This window comes from Neolamprologus multifasciatus, chromosome 9 (assembly GCF_963576455.1).
Source record: "Neolamprologus multifasciatus chromosome 9, fNeoMul1.2, whole genome shotgun sequence".
In the NCBI taxonomy this organism is placed as follows: domain Eukaryota; kingdom Metazoa; phylum Chordata; class Actinopteri; order Cichliformes; family Cichlidae; genus Neolamprologus; species Neolamprologus multifasciatus.
The window spans coordinates 16,210,908-16,224,770 of record NC_140447.1 but is presented as its reverse complement, the minus strand read 5'-3'; the positions used below and the strand labels follow the sequence as shown (position 1 = coordinate 16,224,770).

At 39.9% G+C, this 13,863-nt stretch overlaps 1 protein-coding gene across 1 annotated transcript in view; it reads left to right on the top strand.

The window, feature by feature from the left end:
- Positions 1 to 4,303: 4,303 nt before the first annotated feature.
- The window catches only part of neto1l (neuropilin (NRP) and tolloid (TLL)-like 1, like), a 71,078-nt gene continuing 61,518 nt past the window's right edge, over positions 4,304 to 13,863 (top strand). Inside the window, 5 exon segments of the mRNA XM_085172740.1 lie at positions 4,304 to 5,193; positions 5,892 to 5,948; positions 6,060 to 6,181; positions 6,183 to 6,195; positions 6,578 to 6,826. Of these exon segments, the coding sequence (XP_085028866.1) occupies positions 5,166 to 5,193; positions 5,892 to 5,948; positions 6,060 to 6,181; positions 6,183 to 6,195; positions 6,578 to 6,826 (469 nt within the window). The 5' untranslated portion in view covers positions 4,304 to 5,165.

The window sequence follows — 13,863 nt, the reverse complement described above, 5'->3', positions numbered from 1 at the left end:
CTAATGACATCTTCCTTACCTTTCAAAATACATGTAAGCTGTGATTCTTGCATCATTCCCCATACAGTATATCTATCTAAAATAACCTCCTTTTTAGGCGGTGGTATGACATTGGTGACTCTTACTCCTGCGCTGGTGTTATTACCCACAGAGTGCCAGTCCACAGTGTCCGTGGCACCCCCCCCCCTTCAACGTGGCTAATGAGGTCAAATGACAAATTACACAGTCGGTTAAACAAAGGGGCTTGGGACTTCATCCACAGAACAGATTGCAGAGGGTATGTTAGTGCAAATGCTGTGAAACAGCAAGCCATTGCTTGCTTCATGCTTGAGTGTATGGGAAGAATGAAGGAATGAACGGCATGTGGAGGAAACACTGAGAAAGAATTTGCTGAAAAGTGGTTAAAATAAAGGACTACACGCATATATAATTCCTCTCAATCCTGTAACTAGAGCAGAAATCTGCAGACCAGGCGTAGCAATTCAGCAGACATTTAGGTTCATAGACAGTACAGCTGCCCCTCTTGGGCTGAGATTAATTGCTGGATGGATAAAGCTACAGTGATTGACAGATGAGGAGAAACACTGAAGGGACTGAGAGAGATGAATGTGGAGCAGTTCGGAGGGAAATTAGTGCTGAGTGTTTAAAGTTTCTCAGATTATGGTTTGCTGGAACCAAATATTTGGAGTTCATCATGCAAAATATGATTGAAGGTCATTAGAAGTTATCACTTAACACAATCAGTGGATGAGTTGTAGTCATTGTAGGTGGGTTTTTTATTTCCTGTCCTACTGACGCTGTTAACCCCCAAATACGTATCCTGCGAGTGATGCTAGGAGTCTATGTCATGCCTGTGTGGTGCACAATATTGTGTCCGGTGTCCTTATAGTTTAAAATATTCACCCCAAGGGCAAGTAGCTCACGTTGCATCCATCTTTAAATCTAATAGTGTGCCGAGGTAACAAATCATGTTTGACCCGAATGTTCTATAAACAGCATCATGTATGCGCTGTGAAGCAAAATAAGAACAAAGTCAGGCATCAATTGCACTCAATTTTACAGCTTTGTTGAATGGATTACAGCCTTGGCATCGACTCTTCACCTCTAAGACTGTAAGGTATTTTTATTGGGTAAAATTTATGTTACCTTCATAAAACACTTTTGGTAATTTCCAAACTTTTCTGTAATAGTTAGTGCACCAGTATGAACAAGTTCTTTGACCAAAATGATATTTTTAATGCTAACGTGTAGTTATTGTTGTTATCCATGAATTTTCAAATTTACTGTTTTACAAAAGAGCAGAAAAAAATTGCAAAGCACGTCATTGTTTTTTGATTAAGATGCTAAATTACAGTTATTTACTCCCATTCCTGAACAGAAAAATTTGTCTTAGTAATTGAATGTTATGATTAATTCATGTCTGAGTTCTCCGACCTGTTTGACGGCTCAAATTTGGGTAAAACGATATGAAGTCATTTGCTGATAAACAGATAAAAAGTGCAGAAAAACAAAAAAAATTGTCTTATTTCTTTACAAATTCAGCAACATGAAAACAATGATTCCTTGAAACCTTACCTACTGACTGTTAAAGAGAAAATGATTTATTGGTTAATCCAGAAAATCGGCATCAGATTAACAGTTAATAAAACTTATTTAAAGGATAACTTTAAATCTCCTCTATATTAGAATTTATCTTCTGCATAACTGCAAAAGTGGTGAGTGTTATTTGTTTCTCCCATTTTGTTTGTGTTGTATGTGAAATATAATTTGCCTTCAATCTGATTTTTCACACCGTACCTTGTTTGCATAACTCAACATGCTCTTTTTTTTTTTTTTTTTTTTTGACGAAGAGCCCAGGACCTAAAATGAGATGCTGTATTGCCAACAAACATAAAACCACAAGTAGTTTATGGGTTATCATCTCATGGAATTATTTTCTTACTAGCTCCAGGTGCAGGGCCAGGATAAAGGCAGCCTATCGCCAGAGACCCAGACAGCTAATGTAGCATAAAGAGCAGCTCAAAATTTGCCCGTGGACGGAGCAACCCTTTCTTGTAACTGGGTCTTGCTTAATGAACTACAAGGCGTCTCAAATGACAAATAAATTGTGTTTTTTTAAGCCAACACGCTGCTCAATGCATCACTAATAAGGTTAATTTGAGTCCCAGTGGGCAAGAGGCATTAGCCTAAGTGTTTATCCGCTTTAGCACTGTCCCCTGTTAGAATGACAAAAAGAAAGTGTGCTGGCAGTGTCATTATAATGACAGTAAGTAGAAGGTGAATGCCCAATTTGCACATAAGGTCTGAGCCAAATGAACAGGAAGCAATCGTGAATTACTCTCTGTTTTGCGTATGCAGCAGAGTAATATACTTGTTGTGAGTGCATTTTTGCATGTTTTAAATGAAACTCATGAGCCTTGATGGGGTTTTTTTGTTTTGTTTTTGGGGGGTTGAGGGCACAGACTGTAGGAGTTAAATTGCCTCTAGACAATGAGCAATCGTGAAATTTAACTGAAGATGAAACAGCAAACAGAGCAGAACATGTGTAATGAACGGCTTCATTGAACTGGCTGTTTAGTTATGTGCGTGCTGTTAGTAAAATGTATAGTTCCAGACCTGAATGTTCCCAATTCCCCAAACTGATTACAATTACAAATGTAGGTAAAGCCGACACAGCGCAATACTTATCTTCAGCCAAATGATAGACTTCCTTAATTAAAAATGGCAGACTTTGAGACTGCTGTTGAATGAATTATTTCTCTGATATTCTCCCACTGCCTCTGTGCTACTGAGTCAGAGAGGCGGTTTATGTAGCTAAACTGGAGGCTGCTGTTAAATTCGCTAAGGCTACTCTTGCATACAGTAGGCTAGATAAGCCTCATTTGAATAATACCCATATAGCTCTGCTGCTTTATCTCCGAGTTTACCCATCAGAAATGTGTGCCGTTGTGTTTATGAAGTTGTCAGATGGCACAGCATCACTGCTGATCAATAACAAGCTTTGGGCACTCCATTGTATGATATTATTGACATCCCTTCAGACTCGAAGATCTATAATAAGCTTTGCCTTTGCTGAGAAATTGACATTTTAAAAAAATTTTCAGCATTTTTGTGTGTTTGTGAGATTTTGGAGGGAGCAGAGCGAGCTACACTGTGCAGCGGGTTACAAGTTTCATGGGAGTTTTTTGTACAGTAGCAAGAAAGTGAGTGGCTAAGCTTTGGTTCGTGTGTGGGGGTCCAAATCCCAAGTCCATTAAATCACTCTATAACAGATTAGCGGGAGCCTATTAGTTGAAAAGAGTTGTGAGATTTTCCACTCCCACATGCATTCTTGAAGTCAGCGTGGCACCTTCAGAGTCTACATTACCTGCTATAAAACCAAACAGTTTTAGAGTGAAGAGTAACAAGCCAATCTCTGGAACAGGATGTAATTAAGAGAAGGACGTTGGAGGTGATAGTGAATCTTTATCTTGCAAATCTCAGGTGGGTTTGTGACCTAGAAAGACACAGAGAGGAAGAGGGAGACAGGACAGGAAACAAAGTTGTACAGGAGTATGTCATGCTGCAAAAGATGAGACATAAAAGTCCACTATCGTGAACAGTTCTGTTGAAGCTGATTGCAGTTGCGGGGCAAATGCAAACCAGTAACAATAACATATGCACAGAGAAACCGAGTCCAAGTTTGCCACTGCAGTAGGAGTATCTGAAGATGGATATTGTCTGATGGGAGCCAAAAACTATTTTGGGAGCCTGAGCCCCTGAGTTGTCCCTGGGCACCCTCTGATCAGCTTTGTCATCAGGTGTGAGAGTGACTACACAGTCAGTAGAAGAGTGCAGATGCATCCTGACAATCACACTACAGGAAAGTCGCTGGCACGGTTTTAGAAAAAAAGAAAGAAAAGTGGAGTTTTCTCTGTGTCCTCTTACCGCTCTAATTTCTGTAGAAACTGGAAACATGAAGTGCAGAATTTCTAAAGATGCCATCCTTGGTCACTTGTTTGTGGATGGCAGGTCTATTGTTGTTCTATATAAACTACGTTAGCCTGGTTATGCGTTTTAGGATAGCTCCAAAACACAGCAGAAACAAATGGATGGATTCTTATAAAAGAAGGCGATGTGCATTTTTTTCGACCATTGAAATATGACTTGAGATTCCTTTATGCTTAACAGTGCATTTTCCGTTTGTTTAACCTCGCTCCTTCGTGTTCCTCGACTGTTTATTTCATTTCCAATCCCCTTGCCTTTTCTGCTTACCTTTCCCTTTTTATGTTGCGCGGTGGATCTAGTGAAAATGAATTCTGCAGCGCGTGCTTTATTGTTCAAACACGTGCGCGTGTCGTGTGTGTGTGTGGATGAAGTCGTGTCCTGGAGAACTTTTCGATGCGTGCGTCAAAAGTACGTGAGGACTGTGGCGCATTGGACGGCCGTAGCCGGTGGTGAATGAACGGGGGGAGGTAGAAGATCTTACATTAGCTCCTGCCGGCTGCGGGGACTCAGGCAGTTGACAGAAACCCAGGCAGAGGGACTCAGTGAGAACAACACTGACAGCTTTGTGGGGAAACACGGGGCGACAAATGAAAGCCAAACAAAAAATCAATTAATTATTATTATTTTTTGTATCTGTTTGGCAACCTCTTGTTTTCCAGAAGATTTTTACGCAGCGCAAAAGAGTACAGAAAACGCCGCAGAGATGAGTGTTGCGTGGTTTTACGTGCTCTTGAAGGATCATCTCTCTTGATAAAGGGACCAAAGCGGACAAAACAAGGTTGCCCGTGATATTTTCTAAAAGAAGATTGCAAAGGTGGAGCGATTAGAGAAGGGCTGATGAAGGGACTATTAATCCTTTCAGTGCAAACGCGCCAAGGGGTACTAGAAACGTTTGGATGGAAATCGGGCGAGTGTTTGGAACTGTTTTTGGTTTTATATGAAACTGGTGATTAGTAGTTGTTGTGACTCATCTGGAAGGATTTTTTTTTTCTCTCTGAGATTTTAATAAGGAGTAAAATTTCGCTTTTTTTTAACCCACCACCGAAAGGTTTGATAACATGAGCGATATCTCTGCGTGAATACTCAGAAACTTACATCTCTATCTTTTTTCTCTCTTCAAGTATTCCTAATCTAAATGGAATTAGTTGAGCCTAAAGCCGTTTGTGAAAGGAACAGACATGCTACATGGGCACAGCTTCCATCACGGTAAGACATCCGTATTCACCAACTGAAGCACACTTGCTGAAAAGCTCTTAATGTTTGTCCTACCCAAGCGCAAAAGCGGCATGATAATCTTTTAATCAGTTTAGACGGACTGTAAATATCAGAGCAACAGATCGAAATCAACATAGGAACAAAATGGTGATTCAGTAGGGATAAACAAATATGAGATGAAAAACGGATGCACTGCATCCTGCAACCTGTAAACTCACAGTGAAGGTCACAGTCTTAAGTTTTTTTTAACCTCCAGTTTTATTTATGGCAGGAAATAGTCATATTGAGGTTGTTGCAGTTTGTGATGTGGGCTTATCGTTTAAAAAATATATAATTTTGAAGCCTTTGGCTAAAAGGGGCTTTATATAGGTGTAGTCTTTGTTGGAAGAGACTTTTAGTAGCAGCCTGTAGGTTATGTTCTTACGTGATCTCTAGGTTGCGTGATCTATCTATTATTATTATTATTATTATTATTATTATTGGAAGTATTGTGTGTTTTTTTTTATATTTTTAGGTCGGGACCAGGTTGTTACATTATGTACATAAATACAGTATTAATACCTTTGTTCCAACCTAAATGAAAAAAACAAGACAAAGACAAAAACTAGTGTAATTAAAAAAAAACAAAAAACAAAAAAAAACCAACCAAAAAACCCCCACAATATTAATTCATCTTTCTTTCCTTACAGTTGTTGCAAGTCTACTCATACTTGGGTTGTGTGGGGCAACAAAGAAGGATACAGCAGGTAATAGCCATCACCAGCTTGTCTTTTTGATGTCCAAATGTCCTCTGTTCAAATTTATATGTATATGCTTAACACTATCAAATACATAATGTATGTATGTGTATATTTCAGTGAAAAACAATTCTGGAGTGAAGCCTGCAGGTCAGTGTGGAACGTGGGTAAAGGAAGCAGAAGGAGGGCTCTTCACTTCTCCCAATTACCCAAACAAATACCCCCCAGACACAGAGTGTGTTTTACATCCTTGAAGGTAAATCATCTCTTTAAACACAGCAGTAGTGAAGAAAAGAAGTCAACGTGATCTAGCTGTTTATTCTCAACTAAAGCACTACTGAGGCTATCCTCAGTGAGCGATGATACACATTGGACTGATTGGCAAGCCTAGAAAGCCTTTTTTTAAAAAATATAAAAACATGTTTTTTGACAAGTCAGTGCACATAGCCTCATTAATGTAGTACCAAAGTGAATGTGGAAATAACATCTCTCGTTATTTAGAGATGAATTGACTAACAGCCAGAATTTGAGTTGAGCGCTGATAATGAAAGAAGCTGAATGTTCATCGCTGAAAGCATGACTAATAGTTTACCCCATTCTTTGTGCTAGGTAGTAATTATTTCCATTGTGTCTTGCAGCTCCCCCAAGGCAGTGTATCGACCTACACTTTGACGAGAATTATTCAATCGAGTCCTCTTGGGAATGTAAATTTGACAACATTGAGGTACGAGATGGACCGTTTGGCTTCTCCCCAATTCTCGGACGGTACTGCGGTCAGCACAGCCCTCCTGACATCAGGAGTAGCGGCAGATATCTGTGGATAAAATTTGTTACGGATGGTGAACTGGAAGCAGTGGGATTTTCGGCAAGTTACAACTTTACTGCAGGTATGATTGTTTTTGTGGCTTTTTAGGCTTTTTTTTTTAGACTTCCTTTATAAGCATATTCAGAGTTTATAGCTCTAACAGCAGGTCCCCAAGTGAATAACGAACATCATCCGGGGAGCTCGGCCTTGAAATTTGTGGAAGCCTCTTAGAGTGTTATTGATTGTCTGTCTGCACACGCTCACTGTTACAATTGGCATTATGCTGTCATTGGCTGGGACACTCTTGTGACTGGTTGGCTCGCTCTTGTTTTTCTCTCTATATGTGTAGAGACATGGAACGGTTTCATCAACACTGATTCACAGGGAGAAGCTAACCTATCTGTAGTGTCGAACACAAACCTTGGCGTTTTTTAATTTACCTCATCTTTGGTCGTGATAGCATTACTGAAGCAGCATTAGGATTGGTGACAAAGAATCAGGGCATAAGAATGATTTAATATTCACTCACCCACACTTGACTGGGTTTAATAACACTGTCAACTTTTTTTTTTTTTAGTGAGTCAAAGGCATGAAAGGCATAGTGCCAGGAAATGCATAGAGTATGCCAATTTGTCTCCAAACCTTCTGGGGCATTTTACCATTGGATATTTGAGCGTGTCATTGTTTAAATAATGAACACATGCAGTACATGAACCTTTCATCTGAAAAACACGCTATTAGCTGCAGGCAGTTGAAAAGAAAGCTATTGGGGTGAAAAGGGAGAGATTTATCTGCGATTGCTTTGTGGAAATCCGAATGGTGAAGCTGTTCATAGGAAATTGTGGGTTTCTACTGTATATTGACAAAGCAGCCCGGGGATAAACCCAACTTTTACCTGAGGGAGGGGTTTCAATTTCATGCTGTTCATACTGACTCCTCTTCACCTCAGCTCCCACTGCAGTACCATAGCCTTGCCCATCGTGTCATTCTGTTCTGTTGGCTTTGGTTTATCTGAGTAGGAGCACACCATTTAGTTCGCTCATTAACACAAAGATTCTTTTATATTTATGTTCGATTAGCTTTGCCAATATTCTTCAATTCACTTTACAGAGGCAGATGTCAACTCTTGACCAAAATGAATAATTATATATGAGATAAGCACTGTTTCCAAAATGTTAAAGGTGATCATAAAATGTCAAAATAGTAGCATTTTCTGAGTTTTTACCCTGACTAAGTCTGCATAGCTTTATTTCCTAATGGGTGTGAATAAGAATTCACATGCGGTAATTGCAATTAACATCTGTTCTGTAATTTGCAAAATTGCTCTGAAAAAGAGTTGCACATAAAGGATGTTTTTTTCATCCCTGAGAGTTAAAGACCCCTCTTTTTTCCCAGTGGTGTGTAATTCAAGTATTGTTTCTCCTTCCTGCTTCTCTTGGGAGTCCTGTTGAAAATTTGCTTAGAGAACAGTGAAAAGCTTTGCCTCTTGACTTGATAGGAAATATCTGAGGCATATGATTTCCATAATTAATGAAGATAAAAGTCTTGAATTCACTTGACTTGATACTCTGAAATCTGGCAGTGTGAATAGTGTCTCACATCTGCAGCTGCTCTGCTAACCATGCTAATTTACACAGCCCTCCTCTCATGAATGGAAGCAAAAGAAAAAAGATGTGGCAACAAAGGTGACATGAATCATCTCCTCTCACTCTCTTTCCTCAGTCATTTTAGCAGCTGCCAGATAAAGAAAAAAATGTGCCTCTCCTTCACATTCTGCTACTGTCCTTTCAGAGCTCTTGATGACTAATTCGGTTAATACAGCAGCCAGTGAATGAATAACCAATGACTGGAATCTCCAGTATCTAATGTCCTATCATAGATCTTGAGGTACTTGAAGTCTGAAGGTGCTATGTATTAAATTTTTATATTTATATAAGAGATTTAGAAGACAGTAGAGATCCAAATATAATAGATTCTTCATACTCAGTCTATTGTGTCACAGAACTTGTACAGCATTCTTTTTTCCCCTCTTCAAACTGCGCTGTAACTTGTTTTTTGCAAAGAAATCAAAGTTACGTTGGGATTTGACAGATAGTTTGGAGGTATATGTACAGTAGCTTCCGACTCAATTACTTACAGTCACTCAGACACATTTTTAATTACAAGATTGCCTGGCACTTTTGCAGGATTTATAATGGAAGCTTACCAGGACATGACAAGCTGCCTGTGTGACTCACAAGCGAGCCACCTGACTGAATTAGAACACCTGACACATATAGAGGTTCCTCACATGACATCACTCATACCTTGCACGAGAGTTGTCCGCCATATTGGATGTGATACAAGTACCAGTTATGAGGAAAAAATGTGTATTCCACATGAACTGTTACTGGATGCTCCTGGCTATCACTAAGCACAATCAGTTGAAAAGAGAGGGCTGCACCAAAAACCTTTTTGGGATTGCTGAGACTGGGTCAAATTAGCATTAAAAACAAGCACTCAAAGTACTAAAAATTGAAAAAGTGTGATGCAAAGAGGAAATGGAAAGCTTTTGCAAAGTCAAGTAGGTATGCAACATTTGCATATTCCATACAAACTACAGGTGACCAAAGAAACCACAAGGAGATTAATGGCAACACTTTTCTTTCACGTTGACTGCCATCAACCTCCAGCAACCACTTGCCAACCAGTTTGGGAGCATGTGTATTTTGCTTGCAACGGTTGATTGGTAGATGGGCCCAGTCCAGTCTCAAGGCCTGTCTGACTTGGACCTAATTTACTTGGCCTTACATTCTCATACATCCAACATGGCTGATAAGTTAACTTCACCTACTTAGCTGTCACGTAAATGCAAAACCTCATTAGGTTCCCCAGCTTCCCAATTGCAGCCATTTGAGACATGGCCTGTATAACACATAAGTCACTTAAAGTAATTTTGTTGGTAAAGGATCAGTGTGAACTCCAGTGAAACTCCAGTTTTAAACATTTAATGCATGCCACTGTACTCATTAAGAGCATGATCTATGTGTGTTTGTGTGTGCTGTATACAGAAACCCTGACTTCCACGCAGGCTCTGTACAAAGAAACTGTGCTTCTGAAGAGGGAATAGTGACAATGAGTTACAGACAAATTTCTTAATCTCACTTTGGATTAGAGGCAGAGTTGATGATGCATATGACTTGCTGTTTATGCAAAAGCATGAAGTTCAGACTTGCTAGTCATGCTATTATCTACTGGCACCCACAGTGCAAGAAGTAACCATTTCGCAGCCTTCACACTAAGCTAAAAGGTTATTGGTCATATTGGCAGTAGCTTAAAGACATGTGAGTGGCTTCAGTCTTGGCAGCGAACTCTTTGCAAGAGAGCAATTTCACCAGCGTATTTGTTAAAATGTCACACTAGTTTCTCAAAAAGACCAAAATGCTGTACACTTAGTCTTGACATGTAATCTTAATACCACTTTGAAATAGCACGCAAACCTCAGTGTATCTCAGAATTTATCACATTCTACTGCTCAGTAATCAAGTGAATATATAAAAAAGCCTGTTTAGCCAGAGGGGATTGAGACCAAATAGTGATCAGCAAATATTCCAAAACAAAACAATTTTAAGAAAGAAGAATAAGGCCTGAGGCTTCCTGCGTTATAACTTATGGTTTTATTTTTGTGTTAATCTGCCTTTTTCATTACAATGCCTGAATATACATGTATTCATGGCAGAACCATAATGTAATTGTGAACTAGTGGCGAAATGTAAAAGTGTGATACTGAGCCATTGTGTGCAAAAGCCCGTTGTGTGGCGCTATGAAAGAAACTATAATGAGCGCAATTTAGTTGTCTGTCATAAAAGCCAGCACAGTAATAATCTTGTTATATTTTAAAAGCACACGTGAAGTTGTGGCCAACAGATTTGCATCATCCGTGGAGGTCAGCGAGAGAGCTAATGCTTTAGGTTGATGGGCAGCCTTCTAGTAATATAGTGTAATATAAAAGTACAACGTGTGCAGCAGGGGAAATTACTCAGTGGAAGAGCTGTGGTATGTGTGTTTCTGTGTGTATGTGTGCATTCAAGACTGCTGGGGGATTTCAGCAGCATTCTGCTATTCAGGTTGTCCTAGGGCACCGTGACCTTGGACCCTTGTGGACTGGTAGATTAAGTGGTGTTTCAGCACCTTAAGCGAAAGCCAGAGCAAATAAAAGCTGCAAGTTCTCCCGCCTCTTGCTCCCTGCACTCGGCTGTTTGCAGAGCCAAGACCTGAAACTGAGACAGATGCTGTGTGGTTTGTGATAAAATATGGAGACTGTGGTGCTCCATGAAAAGCGACCATACATTTATAATGTTGACTGTTTTAATGGTTTTTGTTCGATCTTCTTGAAATGTGCTGCACACAATGTAATATTCCTCATCGTTTAAATTCCACAGGAAACCTCAGATGTTAACCGAACATCTTCTTAATGTTTTCTTCTATTTAAAATTTTAACCGTGCCTGGTAATCAAGATGACACTGAGCGATCACAGTGCTTCAGAGCCAACCGAGCTCTAACTGGGCTGAGAATTATTTTGAAATGAGTCAAATGGCATTTAGTATTATATCTGGAATAGGATGTATGGGCCTATCACAAAGGAGGCAGGGTCATGAGATTGAACCTAGATGGGCTCAAACAGGAAAATTGGAAATTGAACCACAGAGATCGACTTGTCTCTCTTGGAAGCGGCTGAGTACAGCGACACCATGGCTGGGGCTGGGTAGAAAGTTCAGTAACTTCCCAGTAACACATCTCTTTCCAAAGCCATTTGCCAGCAACTGACATTTAAATGTTTGAGTCACATTTTATTTAATTGCATCCACCAAACTCTCAGAGGGAACTTTCTAAAGACACTGACATTCAACAGACAGGCAAAGAGAGGTAAATAATCATTCATAATAGTTGTAATTTATGGTATTGTGTGTGGCAAGCGAAAATAGTCACATAGGTGTTTTAGGCTGTAATAAGGACAGTTTTAAGGAGTTTGTCCAACGTTTGCCTGTAGAGAGAAGTACAGGTCTGGAGCACTGTTGCAGACATATTCTACATTTGTCTGCAAAAACTCACAATATGTCATGAAAGCGTAAAAGAAAGACAAAAGTGGGAGTCATGGAGTCTCTATCAGGATCGTATTATTATGTAGCACTTTTGTGATCTTCAGTAGTTTGCAACACAGTTATTTGCCATCCATCACAATATCTGTGTAACCGGAGAGGGAAAAAATAACCCTCAAGTGACCTGAAGTGTGTATTTATCCACTGCACCATAGCAACTGATCTACTGTTTCAACCATTCAGTTATGTGTCAATTTAGTTAACCAACCACCTATTGGGTCCCACTGGGTAACCTTCTTATTTCTCCTTCTCCACTGTTCACTTTCTTCACATTTATGTGATAAGTTCCACCACAGGAAGTCATAATGCAGTGACTCTAGTAAGTCTGAATCCATTTGAGTAGCTCCATAGTTTGTGCCAATAATTAGCACGATGAAGCAGTACAATGTTTTTCTGTATCGAGGTATTGAATGTAATTGTTGTCTGGACTGTTCTCTCCTGATAAGCATTTTCTTCCCCGACTGCAAACTATTGTTAGCTACTGCAATTGTTCCTCGAAGCTCTTTTCTCCCGAAAGACAAAACGATGATGGTTTTCACGCTACAAAATCTTTTTCAAGTACTAAACATGTATCCAGTTGTTGGCTGATAACACTTAGTTCAAACACATTTCAGTCTTGTAGTGTGTGCATGTGAGATGCGGTCCACTTGCCATCATAAATCTAATAAAAACATTGTCAAAGTGGCATAGCACCTAAGGTAGTGGGAGTTAAATTTCATTTTCCTTGGCCCAGCAGTGGTAGGGTTTCAAATTCAGTGGAGCACAGAGAACAGGTAGAAATGGAGAGAGAAATCTCCCATGGTACACTTTTGGGTGTTCCCTTAAGCCCTCAGTGTGTTTGCCTGAATAAGATTCTTGCATATAGTCATTACTAATAAATCACAAAGCCACCACCAACAACAAAATGATCTCCCTCCTTATGTTTTGCTCCAGTGCTTATTGCCATTAGCGCTGCCTACAGTGCAGGACACATTCTCTGGGAGTTTCTTTTCTGATTGTTCAGGGCTGCCTGCTGTTTCTCTGATTATTATGGGTCTTTCTTTTCCTTACTGGAAACACATGTAGGTGTACTTTTTTTTTAACACACTCCCCATGTGTTATATTGTTTCACCAAAGGAACGCTATCAGGCTAAAGGCTTTAGCAAATATAAAATAACCCGTGTTAAGAGAATAGGCTCTCCTGCGTATTTTCTTTTCTAACTTTTTGTTTTTGAGTGGTGGCTGCCAAACAAAAATCTAATTTCAAGAGGAATCTCATGCGCTCGCATCAGGTGAAATACGTCAAACGACAGGTGGTACGTTCGAGCTCAGCTAAAGACTCCCTTCTCTCTGCGCTGAGCAAAATGAGACGGATTGAGCGAGTTAGCATTGCAGGCACACCTCTTGCAGCTGTGGATGAGGTCAGCCGTGCCCTCGCTCCCCTCGCTCATCTCTCTCTGTTTTCAGCTAGCACACTACCTCTTTTCTTCTCTCCTATTTTCTCTCATGCCATGCATGGTTCACACCAAGTTTATGAAAGGGAACAGCACACAATTCTTGCGCTTTCTGTGATGTGAAAATTGAAAATTTACATGCAATTAAAAGGTAAGTCTCAAATATTAAAACCCCGTTTCTATCATTCCGATTTATGATATTTACACCATGTTGTTTAAATAAGATACTAACTTGGATTTTCCCCTCTAATTACTCCCTTTGTAGAATTACGGTGGGTAACTAGCTGGTTTGTTAGTGGTTTTCTCACCAGCTAGCTATATAAGCTATCTTGTAAAACTACACATGTTGGAAAAAAGTGATTGAACTTAGCTGTGCCGCTTTCTTGTGTGACTGTTCACCTGCCCCACTCAACTCCTCTCACATCCTTTGCTCTGATATTACACCTTGCTCCTTCCTGCTCAGCAATGGAATCTCAGCACAGAGTGTTCCCCAGCTTATCAGACAACAAGCCTTCACTCAGGGGACAACCAGTCAGAGTTTATCGCT